The 25,364-nt window shown below is 38.7% G+C and overlaps 1 protein-coding gene across 1 annotated transcript in view; it reads left to right on the top strand.

The window, feature by feature from the left end:
• The window catches only part of rnf121 (ring finger protein 121), a 48,730-nt gene extending 32,556 nt beyond the window's left edge, over positions 1 to 16,174 (top strand). Inside the window, exons 6-9 of the mRNA XM_034178653.1 lie at positions 1,662 to 1,782; positions 1,890 to 2,023; positions 5,481 to 5,582; positions 15,803 to 16,174. Of these exons, the coding sequence (XP_034034544.1) occupies positions 1,662 to 1,782; positions 1,890 to 2,023; positions 5,481 to 5,582; positions 15,803 to 15,923 (478 nt within the window). The 3' untranslated portion in view covers positions 15,924 to 16,174. The remainder of the gene's footprint in view (positions 1 to 1,661; positions 1,783 to 1,889; positions 2,024 to 5,480; positions 5,583 to 15,802) is intronic.
• The last annotated feature ends 9,190 nt before the right edge of the window (positions 16,175 to 25,364 follow it).

Genomic DNA, 25,364 nt, shown 5'->3' with positions numbered 1-25,364 from the left:
ATTTCATAGTCTGCCTGGTCTGTAATTTATTTCTTGTATTAATTGTAATTATGGTCTTTTATTTATTTTTTATTAATACTATTTCTATTATTATTATTACTATTATTTTATTTATTTTATTACAATTTTTCTGACACTCTGAGTATTCTGTGATGACAAAAAAACAGTTAAGCTATTACAACACTCCCCCATTTACATTAATAAATAAACATAAATAAAAACTAAAAGATAACATATACATACAAATATGCGTATAGCACAAGATTGTAGTGGTCAGTTCGAAATCATCTGACAAACTGAATTGTTAAGATAGGACAGAAAGGGATTCCAGGTCCTTTCAAATGCTATAACTTTGCTAGCCAGTCATTCTAATTTTTTTCCAGTTTGACAAAATAAATCCAAGTAGGTGGTGCTGGAGATTTCCAATTCAACTGTATTAGCCTCCTGGCCAGCAGAGTTTTGAATCAGTGCTGTTAAGTCATTTGTAGTAGGAGAGAGAGTTAGTGAAGCAGGCCACCCCCGAACAGAGCGGTCAGATCATTAAGGAGCAATACCCCTACCAGTAATATTGGACAATGTGTGAAATATTTCAGACCAAAACTCATCACGGAGGGACAACTCCAAAACGTGTGTGTAAATTGCAGTAGCCTGACAGCTTCGCTTCCACAGAGGGGACACAGTCACAAACATTTTTGCAAGCTAAGCTTCAGTATAGTGAGCTTGATGTAGATTCCAGCATTACATAAAACTGTGCCTAGCACAGATTGAAGACCTCCATCCAAACATCATCGCACTCCCAAATCTGTCTCCTATACAGTTTTACAGTTTTCAGTTTTCTCCATCATATACATGTCATGCATTACACCAAATCAATTTTCTTTTTTTGGGCACTATAGTTTTAGCCAATTTCCTGTGATGCCCTTTTTTCCTGCCAGTTGCATCAATCTCAACATTTTGAAATTCAAATTCTTTTGGTAATTCACATCAACTTTCCCCAAGTAAAATGCTTCAAAAGTGAACGGAAGATTTGTTTGAAGCACCCTATCTATACAGTTTTTAACATATTTCCAATAGTTTTTAATTAAAGGATAACTCCAAAAGATGTGAACATGTTTCGCTACTACTTCCCCGCACTGTCTCCAGCAGCTCATATCCCGATATTTTGCCTGCGCTGGAGAGTTGATTAAGTTTTGAACCAGATGAAGATACCGAATAATTTTGGATTACGTATTTTCCAGGCTACGAGTCTCACCAGAGTATAAATCACATCTGTCCAAAAATGCATCAAGAAAAGAAAGCGTATTGTAATCACTGTATGTACAAATATTCCTTTTGCTTTTTGTTAGTTTTTTGTTTTGTATTCTAATGAACAAAAATTGTTTCAGACAAAAAACAAAGTGGACATAACATTTAAAAAAAAAAAAATCCCACTTTTTACATTTGCGTAGATCTTTATTTTACACCACATTCATTTTGCTTCATATTAATACCTTTTTAAATTTAAAGTAGTTTCAAGTTTTTGCCCACAAAATTGAAGCTGCAGTTTGGCTTTTTTGGGGTGGTTATGATCGAATGCAGCACTATAAACTTATTTTAGTTGATAAATAAAATATGTAAACACATCAGAATCAGGGTTCTCACACGGTGCATTCTCTGTCCAGGATAAAGCCAGAGGACTCAATGGACTTTGGTGTTTCTCTGCTCTTTTATGGTCTTTACTATGGAGTCCTGGCAAGGGACTTTGCAGAAATGTGTGCAGATTTTATGGCTTCAACCATCGGGGTAAGATGATAAACTGCTGATATCTCCATGCTTTGTATACAGGACACTCTAAGTAAGGCACCTTTATATGTAAGATAATTTTGACTAATTCTCTGCCCCTTCCCCAGTATTACAGTGCATCTGGGATGCCCACCAAGCACCTGTCTGATGATATCTGTGCCGTGTGCGGTCAGCCCATCCTTGTGGATGTCAGTGAAGAGGGGATTATTGAGAACACGTACAGATTGTCCTGCAACCATGTGTATCCTTCCTGTTACATGCAGACAAAAACCACCCACCGGGCATCGTCTCTGATGCTTAAAAGAGAAGTTCAGCTTTATTTCTATGAAAGATGTTGTGGCTTTGTGTCGGAACTGTACTCAAGTGTCAGTCCAAATGGGGAATTAACATGACCTTTCTAATGTTGTTGATGTTATAACAGACTATTCTTATTACTTCCCGTTCCCGTTCTCCCGTATCTCATGTTCTGGTGTAATATTAACAAACATTCCAATCCTGCTACTTAGGACGGACTATTGGTGCCATGTCACGGAAACAAGTAATGGGAGGAAAAGGTTTTCTTTATTTTGCATTTTGAAAATAAAGTTGACATGTCAAGATTATAGTCAGAATCTCAAATACAGCTGCAATACACTTAAAGTTGAAATGTCAAAAACAGCATTTCAAGATTAAAGTCAATCTTTTTAGATGAAATTAAACTGCCGGTGTTGGTACACATGATATGGCCAAAGTGGCTTGTGTAACTGAATCAGGGAAATTGTACTTCAGAATCTTTTAAATCACAGAAGCTTCCTCAGCTAAAATTCTTGCTCTGGTAGTCTGACTTCTGTCTTGAGAAGCAACCCAGTCCAGTCGAAGATTCAAGCTTCTCTACTATGGAAACAACCTGGACAGCCGAGAGCCTACACAGAAATACTTCAGAATCTGTTTAAGTAACAAGAAACTTCGTTCTCTTTTGGCACATAAATGCAATGCGTTACTAAGTGTGACGACAGTGAAGAGATTCTGCCGAAACTTGTATCCAATCTGAAAAAGAAAAAACTTTGGAAGAAGTGGCCACATTCTTGACATTTCCAATTTATTCCCAACAATTTATTTAACAAAAACAATAACAGTTTATCTCAATTTATTCTTGACTTTATTCTTGAAATCCAAAGCAAACAAAATCTTCCTCATATTGTCCCCCCCCCCCCCCCTTTTTTTTGCATGGCCCTAATATTATCTAACTTTTGTATGCATTCATTTTTATTATTCTCTCATGATACATGAACCTGCATTTTGACGTATATTTCATTGCTATCACAAAATCTAATATGGTGCTAACTTTATACATTTCATTTTATGCAATTCAGCGGTATCGTTTCATTGATAATGTGATTTTTAATTTTAGTTTATTTTTACACTTTGAAATGGATAACCAGCTTCTTGTCTTCTTGTTTTTACATTTTGCGAACCGATTCTTGTTCTGCCCTTAAAAATGTTTTTCACTTTTCAACAACGTATTGACATTTTGCATCTACAACTCCAATTCTAGTGAAGTTGGGACGTTGTGTAAAATGTAAATAAAACAGAATACAATGATTTGCAAATCCTCTTCAACCTATATTCAACTGAATACACCACAAAGACAAGATATTTAATGTTTAAACTGATAAACTTTGTTTTTGTGTAAGGGTGATTCTTAGACTACGGGCACTTATGTCCTTTGATCATATTGTATGAAAAACAGAAAAAAGGGGAAATTTCACACTTTTATAGTTATCTTTACAATGAAAGTGTGTTAAGAAATTTGTTCTAGTAGTCTATGATGACTTTTTCACCTTTTTTCAGCATCATTATATGCAAATATTGCCGTTTTGTGCTTGTCCCACACCCAGACTTTTGATCTTCAATGATAAAAATGAATGGTAAAAAAAAAAGTTTTTTCTAATGTTTTAAAATATCTCTGAATAAAATATCAGTAAAATAATCAAAACATAATTGGGGTATTCAATGTCATACAACTGTTGTGATTTTTTTTTAAACAAAATGTAGTTGTCCCACACTATTGACGTAATTTCCACCACAACACTGTAATGTCCCTTAACAGTTTGTATGAAAGATTGTTTGGGTAGTTTCTATGGAGATATACAGTGACATCACAGCACATGTATATAGCGCCAAATCACAACAAACAGTTGCCCCAAGGTGCTTTATATTGTAAGGCAATGGTGTGGTGGAAATTACATTTACAAGGCCAATAGTGCCCGTAGTTAAAGAATCACCCGTAAATATTTGCTCATTTATTTCAATATTTGCTGCAACACGTTTCAAAAAAGCTGGGACAGTGGTATATTTACCACTGTGTTACATCACCTTTCCTTCTAACAACACTCAATAAGCGTTTGGGAACTGAGGACACTAATTGTTGAAGCTTTGTAGGTGGAATTCTTTCCCATTCCTGCTTGATATACGACTTCAGTTGTTCAACAGTCCGGGGTCTCCGTTGTCGTATTTTGCGCTTCATAATGTGTCACACATTTTCAGTGGGCGACAGGTCTGGACTGTAGGCAGGCCAGTCTAGTACCCACACTTTTTCAGGGAAGTCCCTGAAAAAGACGTTGCTTGGATGGCAGCATGTGTTGAGCATGTGTTGCTCCAAAACCTGGATGTACCTTTCAGCATTGATGGTGCCATCACAGATGTGTAAGTTGCCCATGCCAGGTGCACTAACACACCCCCATACCATCACAGATGCTGGCTTTTGAATTTTGCACTGGTAACCATCTGGATGGTCTTTTTCCTCTTTTGTCCAGAGGACATAACATCCATGATTTCCAAAAACAATTTGAAACTTGGACTCATCAGACCACAGCACACTTTTCCACTTTGTATCAATCTGTCCATTTCAAATGAGCTCGGGCCCAGAGAAGGCGGCGGCGTTTCTGAATGTTGTTGATGTATGGCTTTTGCTTTGGATGGTAGACTTTTAACTTGCACTTGTAGATGTAGCGATGAACTGTGTTAACTGACAATGGTTTTCTGAAGTGTGCCTGAGCCCACGCGGTAAGATCCTTTACACAATGATGTTGGTTTTTAATGCAGTGCTGACTGAGCAGTCGAAGGTCACGGGCATTCAATGTTGGTTTTCATCCTTGCCACTTACGTGTAGAAATTTCTCCAGATTCTCTGAATCTTCTCATTATATTATGGACTGTAGATGATGGAATCCCTAAATTCATTGCAATTGAACATTGAGAAACATTCTTCTTAAACTGTTGGACTATTTTTTTCACGCAGTTGTTCACAAAGTGGTGATCCTCACCCCATCTTCGCTTGTGTATGGGTGAGACCTTTGGAGATGCTCCTTTTATACCCAAACATGATACTCGCCTGTTTCCAATTAGGTGTTTTTTGACCATTCATCAACTTCCCCAGTCTTTTGTTGCCCCGTTCCAACTTTTTTGAAATGTGTTGCAGGCATCCATTTCAAAATGAGCAAATATTTGCACAAAAACATCAAAGTCTATCAGTTTGAACATTAAATATCTTGTCTTTGTGGTGTATTCATTTGAATATAGGTTGAAGAGGATTTTCAAATCATTGTATTCTGTTTTTATTTATATTTTACACAATGTCCCAACTTCATTGGAATTGGGTTTGTAAGAAAAGTCTGAGTTGGTACAGATTGCTGTTTCAAGCCTTAACTCCATGTCCAGGTTCCATGAGTTTTGCATAAGAGGGTGGTGCATCGTTGGGAAGAAGCAGATGTGTCCATACTGTAAAGAGAAGGTGGATCTGAAGAGGATGTTTAGTAATCCGTATCCTTTTGATGCTTTCAGAGACCGTGCTGCTCATTTTGATGTTTGAGCTCAGTATATTGTATAAACCGAGCATGCAGGGGAAACAATTTTTTTCAAAGCACTTAACTGCAGTGGTGGCATTAACAATGTTTTTCTTTACTTTTCAAAAAAAAAAGTGACACATAGAAAAGGCATTTATCGTTAATACAATGCATATGTGTAATGGTGCTGTCATCTAATTTTCAGAAATAAGGAACAAATATAGAAAGGAATAAAGGAACTATTCAAACAAACTAGAAAGTATTCACAATTAAGAATTTGAGATAAGGCAGCTGTTTTTATTTATTTATTCCTTGAAATCACTCAAAACAATGAATGGGTTATCAATAGGCTGTAACAAAACACGAGCCCGTGATATGATACATATCCATGATACATATCAATCAATCAATCAATCAATCAATTTTATTTATATAGTGCCAAATCACAACAAACAGTTGCCCCAAGGTGCTTTATATTGTAAGGCAAGGCCATACAGTATGTAAAAACCCCAACGGTCAAAACGACCCCCTGTGAGCAAGCACTTGGCGACAGTGGGAAGGAAAAACTCCCTTTTAACAGGAAGAAACCTCCAGCAGAACCAGGCTCAGGGAGGGGCAGTCTTCTGCTGGGACTGGTTGGGGCTGAGGGAGAGAACCAGGAAAAAGACATGCTGTGGAGGGGAGCAGAGATCAATCACTAATGATTAAATGCAGAGTGGTGCATACAGAGCAAAAGGAGAAAGAAACACTTGCATCATGGGAACCCCCCAGCAGTCTAAGTCTATAGCAGCATAACTAAGGGGTGGTTCAAGGTCTCCTGATCCAGCCCTAACTATAAGCTTTAGCAAAAAGGAAAGTTTTAAGCCTAATCTTAAAAGTAGAGAGGGTGTCTGTCTCCCTGATCTGAATTGGGAGCTGGTTCCACAGGAGAGGAGCCTGAAAGCTGAAGGCTCTGCCTCCCATTCTACTCTTACAAACCCTAGGAACTACAAGTAAGGCTGCAGTCTGAGAGCGAAGCGCTCTATTGGGGTGATATGGTACTATGAGGTCCCTAAGATAAGATGGGACCTGATTATTCAAAACCTTATCAGTAAGAAGAAGAATTTTAAATTGTATTCTAGAATTAAAAGGAAGCCAATGAAGAGAGGCCAATATGGGTGAGATATGCTCTCTCCTTCGAGTCCCCGCTAGTACTCTAGCTGCAGCATTTAGAATTAACTGAAGGCTTTTCAGGGAACTTTTAGGACAACCTGATAATAATGAATTACAATAGTCCAGCCTAGAGGAAATAAATGCATGAATTAGTTTTTCAGCATCACTCTGAGACAAGACCTTTCTAATTTTAGAGATATTGCGTAAATGCAAAAAAGCAGTCCTACATATTTGTTTAATATGCGCTTTGAATGACATATCCTGATCAAAAATGACTCCAAGATTTCTCACAGTATTACTAGAGGTCAGGGTAATGCCATCCAGAGTAAGGATCTGGTTAGACACCATGTTTCTAAGATTTGTGGGGCCAAGTACAATAACTTCAGTTTTATCTGAGTTTAAAAGCAGGAAATTAGAGGTCATCCATGTCTTTATGTCTGTAAGACAATCCTGCAGTTTAGCTAATTGGTGTGTGTCCTCTGGCTTCATGGATAGATAAAGCTGGGTATCATCTGCGTAACAATGAAAATTTAAGCAATACTGTCTAATAATACTGCCTAAGGGAAGCATGTATAAAGTGAATAAAATTGGTCCTAGCACAGAACCTTGTGGAACTCCATAATTAACTTTAGTCTGTGAAGAAGATTCCCCATTTACATGAACAAATTGTAATCTATTAGACAAATATGATTCAAACCACCGCAGCGCAGTGCCTTTAATACCTATGGCATGCTCTAATCTCTGTAATAAAATTTTATGGTCAACAGTATCAAAAGCAGCACTGAGGTCTAACAGAACAAGCACAGAGATGAGCCCACTGTCCGAGGCCATAAGAAGATCATTTGTAACCTTCACTAATGCTGTTTCTGTACTATGATGAATTCTAAAACCTGACTGAAACTCTTCAAATAGACCATTCCTCTGCAGATGATCAGTTAGCTGTTTTACAACTACCCTTTCAAGAATTTTTGAGAGAAAAGGAAGGTTGGAGATTGGCCTATAATTAGCTAAGATAGCTGGGTCAAGTGATGGTTTTTTAAGTAATGGTTTAATTACTGCCACCTTAAAAGCCTGTGGTACATAGCCAACTAACAAAGATAGATTGATCATATTTAAGATCGAAGCATTAAATAATGGTAGGGCTTCCTTGAGCAGCCTGGTAGGAATGGGGTCTAATAGACATGTTGATGGTTTGGATGAAGTAACTAATGAAAATAACTCAGACAGAACAATCTGAGAGAAAGAGTCTAACCAAATACCGGCATCACTGAAAGCAGCCAAAGATAACGATACGTCTTTGGGATGGTTATGAGTAATTTTTTCTCTAATAGTTAAAATTTTGTTAGCAAAGAAAGTCATGAAGTCATTACTAGTTAAAGTTAAAGGAATACTCAGCTCAATAGAGCTCTGACTCTTTGTCAGCCTGGCTACAGTGCTGAAAAGAAACCTGGGGTTGTTCTTATTTTCTTCAATTAGTGATGAGTAGAAAGATGTCCTAGCTTTACGGAGGGCTTTTTTTTATAGAGCAACAGACTCTTTTTCCAGGCTAAGTGAAGATCTTCTAAATTAGTGAGATGCCATTTCCTCTCCAACTTACGGGTTATCTGCTTTAAGCTACGAGTTTGTGAGTTATATCACGGAGTCAGGCACTTTTTAAAACTATTGACGAGATACTCTATCTCACTTACAGAGTTTAGGTAGCTACTCTGCACTGTGTTGGTATATGGCATTAGAGAACAGAAAGAAGGAATCATATCCTTAAACCTAGTTACAGCGCTTTCTGAAAGACTTCTAGTGTAATGAAACTTATTCCCCACTGCTGGGTAGTCCATCAGAGTACATGTAAATGTTATTAAGAAATGATCAGACAGAAGGGAGTTTTCAGGGAATACTGTTAAGTCTTCTATTTCCATACCATAAGTCAGAACAAGATCTAAGATATGATTAAAGTGGTGGGTGGACTCATTTACATTTTGAGCAAAGCCAGTAGAGTCTAATAATAGATTAAATGCAGTGTTGAGGCTGTCATTCTCAGCATCTGTGTGGATGTTAAAATCGCCCACTATAATTATCTGAGCTAAGCACTAAGTCAGACAAAAAGTCTGAAAATTCACAGAGAAACTCACAGTAACGACCAGGTGGACGATAGATAATAACAAATAAAACTGTTTTTTGGGACTTACAATTTGGACGGACAAGACTAAGAGTCAAGCTTTCAAATGAATTAAAGCTCTGTCTGGGTTTTTGATTAATTAATAAGCTGGAATGGAAGATTGCTGCTAATCCTCCGCCTCGGCCCGTGCTACAAGCATTCTGACAGTTAGTGTGACTCGGGGGTGTTGACTCATTTAAACTAACATATTCATCCTGCTGTAACCAGGTTTTTGTAAGGCAGAATAAATCAATATGTTGATCAATTATTATATCATTTACCAACAGGGACTTAGAAGAGAGAGACCTAATGTTTAATAGACCACATTTAACTGTTTAGTCTGTGGTGCAGTTGAAGGTGCTATATTATTTTTTCTTTTTGAATTTTTATGCTTAAATAGATTTTTACTGGTTATTGGTGGTCTGGGAGCAGGCACCATCTCTACGGGGATGGGGTAATGAGGGGATGGCAGGGGGAGAGAAGCTGCAGAGAGGTGTGTAAGACTACAACTGGTCCCAACCCTGGATAGTCACGGTTTGGAGGATTTAAGAAAATTGGCCAGATTTCTAGAAATGAGAGCTGCTCCATCCAAAGTGGGATGGATGCCGTCTCTCCTAACAAGACCAGGTTTTCCCCAGAAGCTTTGCCAATTATCTATGAAGCCCACCTCATTTTTTGGACACCACTCAGACAGCCAGCAATTCAAGGAGAACATGCGGCTAAACATGTCACTCCCGGTCCGATTGGGGAGGGGCCCAGAGAAAACTACAGAGTCCGACATTGTTTTTGCAAAGTTACACACCGATTCAATGTTAATTTTAGTGACCTCCGATTGGCGTAACCGGGTGTCATTACTGCCGACGTGAATTACAATCTTACCAAATTTACGCTTAGCCTTAGCCAGCAGTTTCAAATTTCCTTCAATGTCGCCTGCTCTGGCCCCTGGAAGACAATTGACTATGGTTGCTGGTGTCGCTAACTTCACATTTCTCAAAACAGAGTCGCCAATAACCAGAGTTTGATCCTCTGCGGGTGTGTCGCCGAGTGGGGAAAAACGGTTAGAAATGTGAACGGGTTGGCGGTGTACACGGGGCTTCTGTTTAGAACTACGCTTCCTCCTCACAGTCACCCAGTCGGCCTGCTTTCCCGGCTGCTCGGGATCTGCCAGAGGGGAACTAACGGCGGCTAAGCTACCTTGGTCCGCACCGACTACAGGGGCCTGGCTAGCTGTAGAATTTTCCATGGTGCGGAGCCGAGTCTCCAATTCGCCCAGCCTGGCCTCTAAAGCTATGAATAAGCTACACTTATTACAAGTACCATTACTGCTAAAGGAGGCCGAGGAATAACTAAACATTTCACACCCAGAGCAGAAAAGTGCGGGAGAGACAGGAGAAGCCGCCATGCTAAATCGGCTAAGAGCTAGTAGCTGCACTAAGCTAGTGGATTCCTAAAAACACGCAAAGTGAATAATGTGTAAATAATTTAGAGGTGATTCAGCAGAGGGAGTGCTTTAGTTAAGGCACGTGAAGATAACACTGTGAAACAAATCGTTATCTAGATAACTAGATCAATCTAACTGCGCAGATTAAACAGCTAACAGATACAGCATAACACCGCTGTGCTCCGGAACAGGAAGTGATACAATACCGCAGTGAGAGCCAACCACCAGTAGAGGCAAACAAGAGCATTGCGCATTGAATGACATATCCTGATCAAAAATGACTCCAAGATTTCTCACAGTATTACTAGAGGTCAGGGTAATGCCATCCAGAGTAAGGATCTGGTTAGACACCATGTTTCTAAGATTTGTGGGGCCAAGTACAATAACTTCAGTTTTATCTGAGTTTAAAAGCAGGAAATTAGAGGTCATCCATGTCTTTATGTCTGTAAGACAATCCTGCAGTTTAGCTAATTGGTGTGTGTCCTCTGGCTTCATGGATAGGTAAAGCTGGGTATCATCTGCGTAAAAATGAAAATTTATATCGCATATCACGATACACCTATCACAAAGTGATGGTGCATATCGCCAATACATCATTACATCACTGTTCCCACTAATTATGTAGAAAGTAATCCAAGAATGTTTGAACTTTAAAGAAACAAATTAACCTCAAGTATTAATTAGAATCCTTTCTTTCTTCTGTGGTGTAATTGACATTTCATGGTATCACAATACTAAACAAAAAACCTCTGATTTGATACAGTCTTCATGATGCCTTGTCACACCCCTAATGATAAAAATTGTTTATTTTACTATTGATGCTCTAAATGAAATGGAATTTGATAGTTCCAAAGTCAGGTACAGTAGTGTTCACAATAATAGTAGTGCTATGTTACTAAAAAAATTAATCCAGGTTTTAAGTATATTTCTTATTGTTACATGGGAAACAAGTTACCAGTAGATTCAGTAGATTCTCACAAATCCAACAAGACCAAGCATTCATGATATGCACACTCTTAAGGCGATGAAATTGGGCTATAAGTTAAAAAAAAAAAAAAAAAAGTAGAAAAGGGGGTGTTCACAATAATAGTAGTGTGGCATTCAGTCAGTGAGTTTGTCAGTTTTGTGGAACAAACAGGTGTGAATCAGGTATCCCCTATTTAAGGATGAAGCCAGCACCTATTGAACATGCTTTTCTCTTTGAAAGCCTGAGGAAAATGGGACGTTCAAGACATTGTTCAGAAGAACAGCGTAGTTTGATTAAAAAGTTGATTGGATAGGGGAAAACGTATACACAGGTGCAAAAAATTATAGGCTGTTCATCTACAATGATCTCCAATGCTTTAAAATGGCCAAAAAAAACAGTTGTGTGAAAGAAAACAGAAAACAACCATCAAAATGGATAGAAGAATAACCAGAATGGCAAAGGCTCACCCATTGATCAGCTCCAGGATGATCAGAGACAGTCTGGAGTTACCTGTAAGTGCTGTGACAGTTACAAGACGCCTGTGTGAAGCTAATTTATTTTCAAAAATCCCCCGCAAAGTCCCTCTGTTAAATAAAAGACGTGCAGAAGAGGTTACAATTTGCCAAAGAACACATCAGCTGGCCTAAAGAGATATGGAGGAATATTTTGTGGACTGATGAGAGTAAAATTGTTCTTTTTGGGTCCAAGGGCCGCAGACAGTTTGTGAGACGACCCCCAAACTCTGAATTCAAGCCACAGTTCACAGTGAAGACAGTGAAGCATGGTGGTGCAAGCATCATGATATGGGCATGTTTCTTTTACTATGGTGTTGGGCCTATATATCGCATACCAGGTATCATGGATCAGTTTGGATATGTCAGAATACTTGAAGAGGTCATGTTGCCTTATGCTGAAGAGGACATGCCCTTGAAATGGGTGTTTCAACAAGACAATGACCCCAAGCACACTAGTAAACAAGCAAAATCTTGGTTCCAAACCAACAAAATTAATGCCTCGCAGATGTGAAGAAATCATGAAAAACTGTGGTTGTACAACTAAATACTAGTTTAGTGATTCACAGGATTGCTAAACAAGCAGTTTGAACATAATAGTTTTGAGTTTGTAGCGTCAACAGCAGATGCTACTATTATACTGTGAACACCCCTTTTTCTTCTTTTTATTACTAATAGCCCAGTTTCATAGCCTTAAGAGTGTGCATATCATGAATGCTTGGTCTTGTTGGATTTGTGAGAATCTACTGAATCTACTGGTACCTTGTTTCCCATGTAACAATAAGAAATATACTCAAAACCTGGATTAATCTTTTTAGTCACATAGCACTATTACAACCCCTGGCAAAAATTATGGAATCACCGGCCTCAGAGGATGTTCATTCAGTTGTTTAATTTTGTAGAAAAAAAGCAAATCACAGACATGACACAAAACTAAAGTCATTTCAAATGGCAACTTTCTGGCTTTAAGAAACACTATAAGAAATCAAGAAAAAAAGATTGTGGCAGACAGTAACGGTTACTTTTTTAGACCAAGCAGAGGAAAAAAATATGGAATCACTTAATTCTGAGGAATAAATTATGGAATCACCCTGTAAATTTTCATCCCCAAAACTAACACCTGCATCAAATCAGATCTGCTTGTTAGTCTGCATCTAAAAAGGAGTGATCACACCTTGGAGAGCTGTTGCACTAAGTGGACTGACATGAATCATGGCTCCAACACGAGAGATGTCAATTGAAACAAAGGAGAGGATTATCAAACTCTTAAAAGAGGGTAAATCATCACGCAATGTTGCAAAAGATGTTGGTTGTTCAGTCAACTGTGTCTAAACTCTGGACCAAATACAAACATGGGAAGGTTGTTAAAGGCAAACATACTGGTAGACCAAGGAAGACATCAAAGCGTCAAGACAGAAAACTTAAAGCAATATGTCTCAAAAATCGAAAAATGCACAACAAAACAAATGAGGAACGAATGGGAGGAAACTGGAGTCAACGGCTGTCACCGAACTGTAAGAAACCGCCTAAAGGAAATGGGATTTACATACAGAAAAGCTAAACGAAAACCATCATTAACACCTAAACAGAAAAAAACAAGGTTACAATGGGCTAAGGAAAAGCAGTCGTGGACTGTGGATGACTGGATGAAAGTCATATTCAGTGATGAATCTCGAATCTGCATTGGGCAAGGTGATGATGCTGGAACTTTTGTTTGGTGCCGTTCCAATGAGATTTATAAAGATGACTGCCTGAAGAGAACATGTAAATTTCCACAGTCATTGATGATATGGGGCTGCATGTCAGGTAAAGGCACTGGGGAGATGGCTGTCATTACATCATCAGTAAATGCACAAGTTTACGTTGATATTTTGGACAGTTGAAAGGATGTTTGGGGATGATGAAATCATTTTTCAAGATGATAATGCATCTTGCCATAGAGCAAAAACTGTGAAAACATTCCTTGCAAAAAGACACATAGGGTCAATGTCATGGCATAGGGTCAATATCAATGAGCAGATGTGATTTGATGCAGGTGTTAGTTTTGGGGATGAAAATTTACAGGGTGATTCCATAATTTTTTCCTCAGAATTGAGTGATTCCATATTTTTTTCCTCTGCTTGGTCTAAAAAAGTAACAGTTACTGACTGCCACAATCTTTTTTCTTGATTTCTTATAGTGTTTCTTAAAGCCAGAAACTTGCCATTTGAAATGACTTTAGTTTTGTCTCATGTCTGTGATCTGCTTTTTTTCTACAAAATTAAACAACTGAATGAACATCCTCCGAGGCCGGTGATTCCATAATTTTTGCCAGGGGTTGTATTATTCTGAACACTACTGTATGAGGATGTGGTCATACCAGGCATCACTGCTCACCAAGGCAGATCACCAGTCCATAACTACCTTCCAAAAAGCAACCACCCATCTGCTGCAACCAGGTGATATGTGAGCATATGCTAGAACCTGCATCCGGCAACCTGTAGATGGCAGCTTTTTTTTTTTTTCCCCATGTAGCTTTGAACCATCTACACCACATTTGTGAGATCCATGAGGATCCGTGTATTTCTCATAGCTAGTCTTGTCAGTGCCAAGGGTGGAAAATCACTTGTGCGTAGATGAGTCTCACTTGAATCACTGAGTGATGCTACAAAGAAAATGTATCCCTTACCAAGATGCCACTCACCACAGTCAAGAACGTAAACTGAGACAACAGTCAAGATGCCCATCAATACATCTGAGCCTCATAATAAATACGCCTATTAACAGGGATGATACCTGATCAGGAGTCCATCTGCCACAGAAAATGCCACTTCTTCAGTAGGCTGACCTCTGAGGCAGCCATAATACTAATAACGTCATGATGTGCATTCAGAGCAGAAAATGTGAAAATGCTAAAGATACCAACATCAAAACATAAAAGTTTAAAAATAAAAATAAATGCACATACTCGGCACAAAACGACAAATTCAATTAAAAAATTCACTGTATACTAATTTTAACCAATAGAAAGCAGATACTTTTTCAGGTTGTCTTAAATAATTCAACAGAATATCCACAGACTATCCTGAAGATAGACACATGATAAAAACCTACAGCCTGCAGACTTCTTTTTCACTCTATCACCACAAAGTACGCCTGCATTCTGAGTCTGTACGGTACAGGATGGCACATAAGGTTTGGGTTTTCCTTATGGCATAGTTCCAGATGTATTTAAACAGAACACAGAAAAACCAGAGTCATGGCTTGGAAATGCAAACCTTACAATTTGTACTTTCATTTAGGGATGATATTTACTGTAACAAGTGTCCAGAAAATCACTGTAAAAATTCCATTTCTTGAAACTTCTAGGAAGTTAGGACAATAAAGGTGAGGGTTTTTTTTTTTAATACCAGGAAGCAATTTTCATATATTTTTGAGAGCATGACCTCTTATAGGCTTGAACGTCCCCTTTTCTTTTGTGGGATTTTTACAGTGCATGTGTAAAGTATTCACAGCACTTCACTTTTTCCACATTTCTTTATGTTACAGCCTTATTCCAGAGTGGATAAAATTTATTTTTTCAACAAATTTCTATACATAACACCCCATAATCACAATGTGAAAGTTTTTTTTTTTTTTAAGATTTTTTGCAAATGTATTAAAAAAAAACATGAATAAATCAAAAGTACGTAAGTATTCACAGCCTTTGCCATGAAGCTGAAAATTGAGCTCAGGTGCATCCTGTTTCCACTAAGCATCCTTGAGCTGTTTCTACAGCTTAATTGGAGTCCACCTGGGCTAAAATCAGTTGATTGTACATGATTTGGAAAGACACACACCTGTCTGCAGTACGCTCCATGACAACCATGAAAAACCTTGCAAGCAGTACCCATTTACAGAAGCTGAAGCCAGTTTATAACCTTTTCCTGGTCATGTGTTATCAGATGCAGTTTCATTGTTTGTTGTGACTAATTGTCCTTAACCCTTGGCTAAGCTGGGAGAGGCCCCACGTGATGTATGGACAGCTTTTGGACTGGCTGCGGTACTTAGTAGCCTGGCAGCCTGTCATTATTGGATTTGTACAAGGCATCAACTATATCCTGGGTCTGGAGTGACTGCAAGTGTCAAAAAATGGACATAAACGCCAGACACTGCGATGATGTACCAGCTCAAAGGGTCGAGAGCCTAATATTGAACTCAAATAAAACTTGTCTATATGTACTATATATTTATATGCACAGTATCTGCATTTGAATTGTATTGGTAATCTCAATTTTGATGTCTGTCTGAATTCCCCGTTTGTCTCAGACACTTTAACATTTGGTTTGTGCATCTTTTGTTTTCAGTAAACTGGTTCTCAAAATCACCAGTTGATTTTATATATGTATTTTTTAATGTGTCTTAAATTTATGTAAATTGCCTGTCGTAGTATCCCAATGAGCTTTTCTATAATAAACACTGACACATTACTCAGTGCTCCCTGTGCCTCCAAAATGAGAGCACAGTATCCAGAAACTTCCCCGGGATCTTTTTTTTAATGATTTGATCAACAAAAACAAGCATAACTCAAAGTTCTTGTTTGATATGGTACAGCACAAAATTTCTTGGATTACTTTGAGAAGAAAATAGATGGCATTAGGTTAATCATATCCCAGCATGCCTTAACCCAGCCACTACAACCTGCTATTAACAGGGTATCATCACTGAGGTATTACCTAGATTTGCAGAATTTGATAGTATCTCACTAGGCATGCTGATGAAACTCATAAAGTCTACAAAAAGCACAACCTGCTTATATGATCCAATACCAACAAAACTGTTTAAGGACCTGTGGCCCGCTCTTGGACCAACTGTGCTGGAAATTATTAATCTCTCATTAACCTCTGGATCTGTCCCTAATAGTGCCGCAAATAACTGAAACAATACTTCACATGGTGATACAAGCACCAAATCCAGCACAAATTCTCCATAGACATTGCTCTTTTGAAAAAACCGACGGGCCATTTGAATTTTCAATTCGTAGGCCACGTAGGTCAATTGAAGTATTACACAGGGGTTAAAATATAAAAATGCTCCAATCATATTAAAAACTATACCACATTATTTGTCTGATCATAAAGATTCCAAAAAGGTATCGTTTGGACTATCTGTGACTGAATGTTATGGAGTAAAAACCTTACGAATGGTGACAAAGGTCAATTTCAGTTTACCCCATCCAGAGATGGTCTGCTTGAGGTTTTTTCCTCAAATCATCAGAGGGAGTTTTTTTTTTTTTCCTTACCACTGTCGTCTGTGTGCTAGCTCTAGGGGTTGGTAAGGTTAAACCTTATGTGTGTGAAGCGCCTTGAGGCAACTTGTGATTTGGCGCTATTTAAATGAAAATAAATTGAAAATGCTTCAGTCAGTGTATAGTAATTACTCAGGCTGTTCTTTGACCTGCTTGGTAAATTATTAACACTGATGTGACGTGTCATACAATGTGACTTGAGGTGTTATCATCATGGAAAAAATGGCTCATTGTCATAAAAGAGCTCCCTATCTTTATTTCTTCTTTAAAAATTTCAACTATTACTTTACTGAACTTCAAGCTCCATTTTGTAATGTTTAAGTGGGATTTAGAACTGCTGAAGTTATATATATATATATATATATATTGTTTTATCCAGTTGTTACTACCATTTGAATTGTGGTTGTTAGCAGTGACAACTGTTAAACAACCTGATGGTGGTCAGAGTTTATTTAAAATAGCCCCTTGATGAAGGAGTCATATTCTGCAAATCTGTGTTTTACACGTAAACATATGGTTGGCATTTAAACATCTTCAGAACTCCCACAGATCTATCGTAACCAGATTTTCTCAGTATAAGTAAAATTGGAAGCCTACATGTTATATTCTACATTTTACTTCTGTGATGTATGTCACAGGTCTACATCTAGACCCCTGCTTGCTTTGATCCACGTAGTCTGGGAGAGGTGTGCATACTCTGAATGCAGGGGGTGTGGCAAGCTCCTTTTCATTTAAAGCAACAGCCACACAAACTGATTGTTTCTTAGAGACAAGAAAGGTATTTTAACCATGTTTAGTTGCTTATTTGTATGATGTATTAAACAACAAATAAACCATAGATTATCTTTAAACCAATCTTTCATTATAGAAATAATTTCATTATCATTTATTATCTACTATAAAACCATACACCAACCTAATGTACAGGGTGGGGGCATATGCCACGCTTTTGTGTTTTTATTGTTAAATGTAGTTGTAATTATGAAATTATTGACTAATGTAGAATTAGTCACAATGCTTCATTTAACTTACAGTGAAACATTTCTGCTGCTTTGAAGGTCCCAGTGACCACAGTGGCCTCCATCATCCGTAAATGGAAAATGTTTGGATCCACCAGGACTCTTTCTAGTGCTGGCTGCCCGTCTAAACTGAGCAATCTGAGAGGTGACCAAGAACCTGATGGCCACTCTGTCAGAGCTCCAACATTCCTGTGTGCAGAGAGAACCTTCCAGAAGGCCAACCATCTCTGCAGCAATCCACCAATCAGACCTGTATGGTAGAGCAGCCAGACAGAAGTCACTCCTTAGTAAAAGGCACATGGCAGCTCACCTGGAGTTTGCCAAAAGGCACTCTGACCATGAGAAACAAAATTCTCTGGTCTGATGAGACAAAGATTGAACTCTTTGGTGTGAATGTCAGGTGCCATCCCTGCAGTGAAGCATGGTGGTGGCATCATGCTGTGCGGATGTTTTTCAGCAACAGGAACGGGGAGACTACAACCCCTGGCAAAAATTATGGAATCACCGGCCTCGGAGGATGTTCATTCAGTTGTTTAATTTTGTAGAAAAAAAGAAGATCACAGACATGACACAAAACTAAAGTCATTTCAAATGGCAACTTTCTGGCTTTAAGAAACACTATAAGAAATCAAGAAAAAAAGATTGTGGTAGTCAGTAACGGTTACTTTTTTAGACCAAGCAGAGGAAAAAAAATATGGAATCACTCAATTCTGAGGAAAAAATTATGGAATCACCCTGTAAATTTTCATCCCCAAAACTAACACCTGCATCATATCAGATCTGCTCATTAGTCTGCATCTAAAAAGGAGTGATCACACCTTGGAGAGCTGTTGCACCAAGTGGACTGACATGAATCATGGCTCCAACACGAGAGATATCAATTGAAACAAAGGAGAGGATTATCAAACTCTTAAAAGAGGGTAAATCATCACGCAGTGTTGCAAAAGATGTTGGTTGTTCACAGTCAGCTGTGTCTAAACTCTGGACCAAATACAAACATGGGAAGGTTGTTAAACATACTGGTAGACCAAGGAAGACATCAAAGCGTCAAGACAGAAAACGTAAAGCAATATGTCTCAAAAATCGAAAAATGTACAACAAAACAAATGAACGAATGGGAGGAAACTGGAGTCAACGTCTGTGACCGAACTGTAAGAAACCGCCTAAAGGAAATGGGATTTACATACAGAAAAGCTAAACGAAAGGCATCATTAACACCTAAACAGAAAAAACAAGGTTACAATGGGCTAAGGAAAAGCAATTGTGGACTGTGGATGACTGGATGAAAGTCATATTCAGTGATGAATCTCGAATCTGCATTGGGCAAGGTGATGATGCTGGAACTTTTGTTTGGTGCCTTTCCAATGAGATTTATAAAGATGACTGCCTGAAGACAACATGTAAATTTCCACAGTCATTGATGATATGGGGCTGCATGTCAGGTAAAGGCACTGGGGAGATGTCATTACATCATCAATAAATGCACAAGTTTATGTTGATATTTTGGACAATTGAAAGGATGTTTGGGGATGATGAAATCATTTTTCAAGATGATAATGCATCTTGCCATAGAGCAAAAACTGCAAAAACATTCCTTGCAAAAAGACACATAGGGTCAATGTCAATGAGCAGATCTGATTTGATGCAGGTGTTAATTTGGGGGATGAAAATTTACAGGGTGATTCCATAATTTTTTCCTCAGAATTGAGTGATTCCATATTTTTTTCCTCTGCTTGGTCTAAAAAAGTAACCGTTACTGACTGCCACAATCTTTTTTTCTTGATTTCTTATAGTGTTTCTTAAAGCCAGAAAGTTGCCATTTGAAATGACTTTAGTTTTGTGTCATGTCTGTGATCTTCTTTTTTTCTACAAAATTAAACAACTGAATGAACATCCTCTGAGGCCGGTGATTCCATAATTTTTGCCAGGGGTTGTAGTCAGGATTGAGGGAAAGATGAATGCAGCAATGTACAGAAACATCCTGGATGAAAAGCTGCTCCAAAGCACTCTTGACCTCAAACTGGGGCGACGGTTCATCTTTCAGCAGGATAATGACCGTAAGTGCACAGCCAAGATATCAAAGGAGTGGCTTCAGGACAACTCTGTGAATGTCTTTGAGTGGCCCAGCCAGATTGAGCCCAGACCTGAATCCAATTGAACATCTCTGGAGAGATCTGAAAACAGCTGTGCACCGATGCTCCCATCCAACCAGATGGAGCTTGAGAGGTGTTGCAAAAGCAATGGGCAAAACTGCCCAGGTGCACCAAGCTTGTGGCATCATATTCAAGAAGACTTGAGACTGTAACTGCTGCCAAAGGTGCAGCAACAAAGTATTTAGCAAAGGGTGTGAATACTTATGTACACGTGATTTATTTTATTTATTTATTTATTTTTTGCAAATGAAATTTGCACCCCCCCCCCCCCCCCAAAAAAAAAGAAAAAAACTTTTTCATGTTGTCATTATGGGGTTCCGTGAGTAGACTTTAGAGGAAAAACCTAATTTAATCCATTTTGGAATAAGGCTGTAACATAACAAAAAGTGAAGTGCTGTGAATACTTTCAGGGGACACTGTATAAATTGTGCGTCAACAATGTGGACAAATAGAGGAATTCCCCATGGTGTTTTTGAGTGGGTGGAGGGAAGTGCATTGTGTCTATATATGCCAATCTAAACAACAGCAAGCATAAACTGCTTGAGGATTCAATATGAAGCCAACATCTGTGTTCAGAGGTAACAAACTATAACTATCCATTCAGTTTAATTTGGTGATGATGCTGCTTAAAAATCTATTTTATCTTTGTAGTTTTGGGATCTGTGTATCTCCTGCTTGCAGATGCATTTCCAGGTATGAGTTATGCATTACCATATTTGTTTCCATTTACATTTTTTCATGCTAACTTTAAACTCTTATTCAGTTTCTGAAGAAAAACCTCCAGAGATCATTGGCCCCAGTCGCATCCGAGTAAAAGCTCATCAAGGTAATAACGAACATGCAGAAAGTAGTCATTTTCACTTGCAAGCATTTTTAATGCCAACAGGTGTGTTGTTGGCTGAAACATATTTTCTGGTTGTGTATTAGTAGATTTTTGCATGTATTGTGCCTGTTAACAGGAGAGCTGCTGGTTCTCAACTGTGAAGCCTTTCCAAACTGTGAACGTGAACTGACAACGATCTACTGGATCATAAACAGTTCATTCCCTGAAGACGTGGACAGCAGTGGAAGGGTGGTGGAGTCACAAGAGTAAGTTTTTAATAGTCACACATTTTAATGGACACTCATAACCCCCCTTTACCAAGCTAAATGGAGTCATCCCTGTTATACAGCCACAACAAAGCTGATTGACTGTGCAACTAGGAGACTAGTGAGGAAAGCCATCAACACTCCTGACAACTCTGAAGGAGTTATAGGCTTCTGTGGCTGACTGGAGAAACTGTGCATAATGCACTTTTTGTTGCATTGCTCGTCACTACTTCATGGTGGAGCGGGACAGAGGAGGATTTTCATTCACATAAACGGATCAAATTGAATCTTCCATGTGCCTTCTGGCGAAATGTAGCTAAACTTTCAAGTCTTATATTCAAGAACATCCTTCTCAGTCCAACTCCACCATGATGCAGCAGTCAAAAGTTGCACTCTGTATTTCTCCAATCACAGCCACAACTCCTTCAGAGTTGTCATGGGTGAATGTGGTGGTTTCCCTCATGCCTACTTGCACAGGCAGCTTTTGAGAAGTGCCTTGTAGATTTACCATACTGTTTGTATTTCTTAATGATTAATGTGAATGAAGTCCAATACTCAGTGACATGGAAATATTCTTGTATCTGCCCTGATGTATTTAGAAGTAAACTGCAATACCAACTATTTAGTTGTTATACTTTAGGGCCTCTTTCACCGTTTTGGCTTTTTATGTTATCTAATTTATGTCATGATGCAGTGATTACTTGTAGCTTTTACTGTGACTTAAGGCATCATTTTAGAAATTTGCATATAAAGAAGAATGTTTTATTGTCAATTTGATGTCTTAAAATATTCTGATGTGTAAAAACTCAAAGGTGCCGTGCTCGCTGTATTTTCTATCACTTTTTCATTACTTACTCCTAAAATCAGCATGTGAATGTTGATTTCAGATCAACACTAGAGAATGGGACAATCCTGCAGAGGTGTTTGCTGTTGAAGAACGTTACAGCACAAGACCTGAAGTCCAAATTCACATGTGTGGTATCAAACCCAGTTGGAATGGCCCAAAAGCATATAACACTGGTGCAGAAACGTGAAAGAAAAAAACAATTCTGAAGGTTACTTAAATAAAATGATGTGCTGCATTTTGCAAATGAAACAGCGCTTGCCAACACATGTCAGTTACTGTCATGATGCAAAGCATGATAAAACTCTGACCCTGCACTTGTATCAAGAGCTCATCAATTTAATTCAATTTATTTTCATCAGGCTTCATCTCAGGGAGCTAGTTTCATCATATAACAAAATGGCTGAGAGTGCCCGTTCTGTCTACATACATCAGCTGGTGTCTGTTAATAAGAAGAATCCCAGAGTGTTGTTTGATACAATTAACTCTCTTGTATGTCCTGCTGCTCCAGTTACTCCTGTGTTTTCTGAAGCTGACAGCAATGCCTTTTTGAGTTTTTTCATTGATAAAATCAAGTTGATCAAGGATAAAATCCCCCCGTGTGGTACTTCTGTCATTGAGCCTGTCCCCAGCATTTGGTCTTCATTTAGGACTGTGACACTTGCTGATATTTCGGCTTTGGTGAACAAGATGAAACCTTCCTCTTGCTCATCTGACATCCTTCCCTACAGGCTCTTCTCTAAAGTATTTGAGGTAATAAGTTCATGTGTTACTAAAATGGTAAATCTTTCCCTGTCCACTGGTGTTCCCCAGTGCTTTCAAGCATACCATAGTGTTGTCGCTACTGAAAAAAATCAGGTTTAAATCCAATGGAGCTAAGCAGTTTTAGACCTATTTCTAAGCTCCCATTCCTGTCCAAGATCCTCAAGAGGGTGGTTTCAGACCAACTGACACTCTTCCTGGATCAGAATAACATTCACGACAGGTTTCAGTCCGGTTTCCGTGGACAACACTCTACGGAAACGGCTCTTCTGAAAGTGTCCAGCGACATTATGATGTCTGCTGATGCTGGGAAATGCACTGTGCTAGTTCTCTTGGATTTGTCCTCAGCCTTTGATACTGTTGACCACCAGGTCCTGCTGAGTAGATTGAGGGAACATGTGGGACTATCGGGGTCAGTTCTTCGGTGGTTTTTCTCATATCTGTCCGGGCGTAGCTTTAGCGTTTCTGCTAACCAGATAAGGTCAGAGTCTGCGGATTTGTTATGTGGAGTCCTTCATGGTTCCGTTTTGGGCCCTGTTTTGTTTTTATTGTATTTGATCCCTTTAGGTAAGATCATTCAAAGATTCACTGATGTTTCTTACCAGTTATTTGCAGATGACATCCAGCTTTACTGCTCCTTTAAGCCGTCTGAGATCAAGAAGCTCGATTCCTTTCTCCATCGTTTAGTGGAAATAGAACAATGGCTAAGGAATAACTTTCTTCAGCTCAATGCAGACAAAACAGAGACATTGGTTATCGCCCCTGATGCCCATATTCCTGGTATTCAACAGTACTTGGGTGACCTGGGCCAGTCTGCAAAATCAAGTCTTCGAAACTTGGGTGTCATCTTTGACAAAGACATGTCTTTAGTACAGCACTGTAAGCAGCTGACGAGGAACTGCTTCTTTCAACTAAGAAACATCTCTAAGCTCAGGAAAATGGTGTCACGAAATGATTTAGAGCTTATTATTCATGCCTTTGTGTCAACACGTTTAGACTATTGTAACAGTTTGTTTTCATGTCTAATCAAGAAGGAGTTGTGTCGACTGCAGTTAGTACAAAACTCTGCAGCGAGAATTCTGACACAAGCCAACAGGAGGACTCATATTTCCCCAATTTTAAAGGAGCTTCATTGGCTGCCAGTGTCCTATAGGATCAATTTTAAAATTTTGGTTTTAACCTTTAGAGCTCTACATAGTCAGGCGCCTTCCTATATCTGTTACCTCATCCAGCCTTATGCCCCTGTCAGGGCGTTGAGGTCTGTGGATCAAAATCTGTTGATGGTTCCACGCACCCGTTTTTCAACCAGAGGAGAGCGATCTTTCCAGGCTGTTGCTCCCAGGCTTTGGAACGGTTTCCCGCTCTCTCTGCGCTTGCTGGACTCTGTTGACACTTTTAAAAGCCAACTTAAGACTTTCTTTTTTACACAAGCTTTTGCTTAGTTTTTTGGGCTGCTATGCGTCTCGGCCATTGTGTGGTGTATTGTGTTGTCTGTTTTTTTTTTTTTATGTTGTGAAGCACCTTGTGGCTCTTGTCTGTGAAAGGTGCTATACAAATAAAGCTTACTTACTTACTTACTTACTCACTCATTTGTATAGTGCCAAATCACAACAAAGTTGCCTCAAGGTGCTTCACACAAGTAAGATCTAACCTTACCAACCCCTAGTGCAAGCACACAGGCAACAGTTGGTAAGGAAAAACTCCCTCTGATGATTTGAGGAAGAAACCTCAAGCAGACCAGACTCAAAGCGGTGACATCATTGTATTGTGTACACATGTTATGGATGTAATGGGTTTATTTTTGTTTTTTAATTGCAGGATTTTTCATTTTAAAGTGCATGAGTTTTACAATTAGACAAAATTCAGATAGTCTGGGAAAAAAATCCAGAACAAAGAGCCCTTCAGCACACTATAATTTGCGGAATGTTTGTGCATTTGTTAAACTACTTTGAGGTACGTGGGCCACTCGGGCATGTAGAATGAGCTAAGAACTGCCCTCAAGGGGTTTGTTTTGGCAGAAGTCAAGATCATTGTGGTCTAAAATTAAAAATTTGGTTTATCTGTCTTTGTTCTCCATATGCCAACAGGTCACCGCATGTTTGTTACACATCTGAATTTTGTAATGTCATCAAATAAATAAATCATGCTTATGAAACTTTCTAAAATTATGTCCTTTAAACTCACAGTGAAATCTAATCTCTACAACATGACATACAGTCGTGTTCAAAATAATAGCAGTGTGTCTCAAAAAGTGAGTAAAGCTCAAAATCCTTATAACAGCCAAGTGGTCTCTGTGTGTGTGTGTATGGCTTTGATCACAGACAAACTGGGGAGAGCTGATATTCGGGGTTTTAAATATTACTGTGGTTCATGTTAGTTTAACAGTGTTTAGTGTTATTGTG

This window comes from Thalassophryne amazonica, chromosome 9 (genome assembly GCF_902500255.1).
Source record: "Thalassophryne amazonica chromosome 9, fThaAma1.1, whole genome shotgun sequence".
In the NCBI taxonomy this organism is placed as follows: Eukaryota; Metazoa; Chordata; class Actinopteri; order Batrachoidiformes; family Batrachoididae; genus Thalassophryne; species Thalassophryne amazonica.
This window is presented reverse-complemented; position numbering and strand designations above follow the sequence as displayed.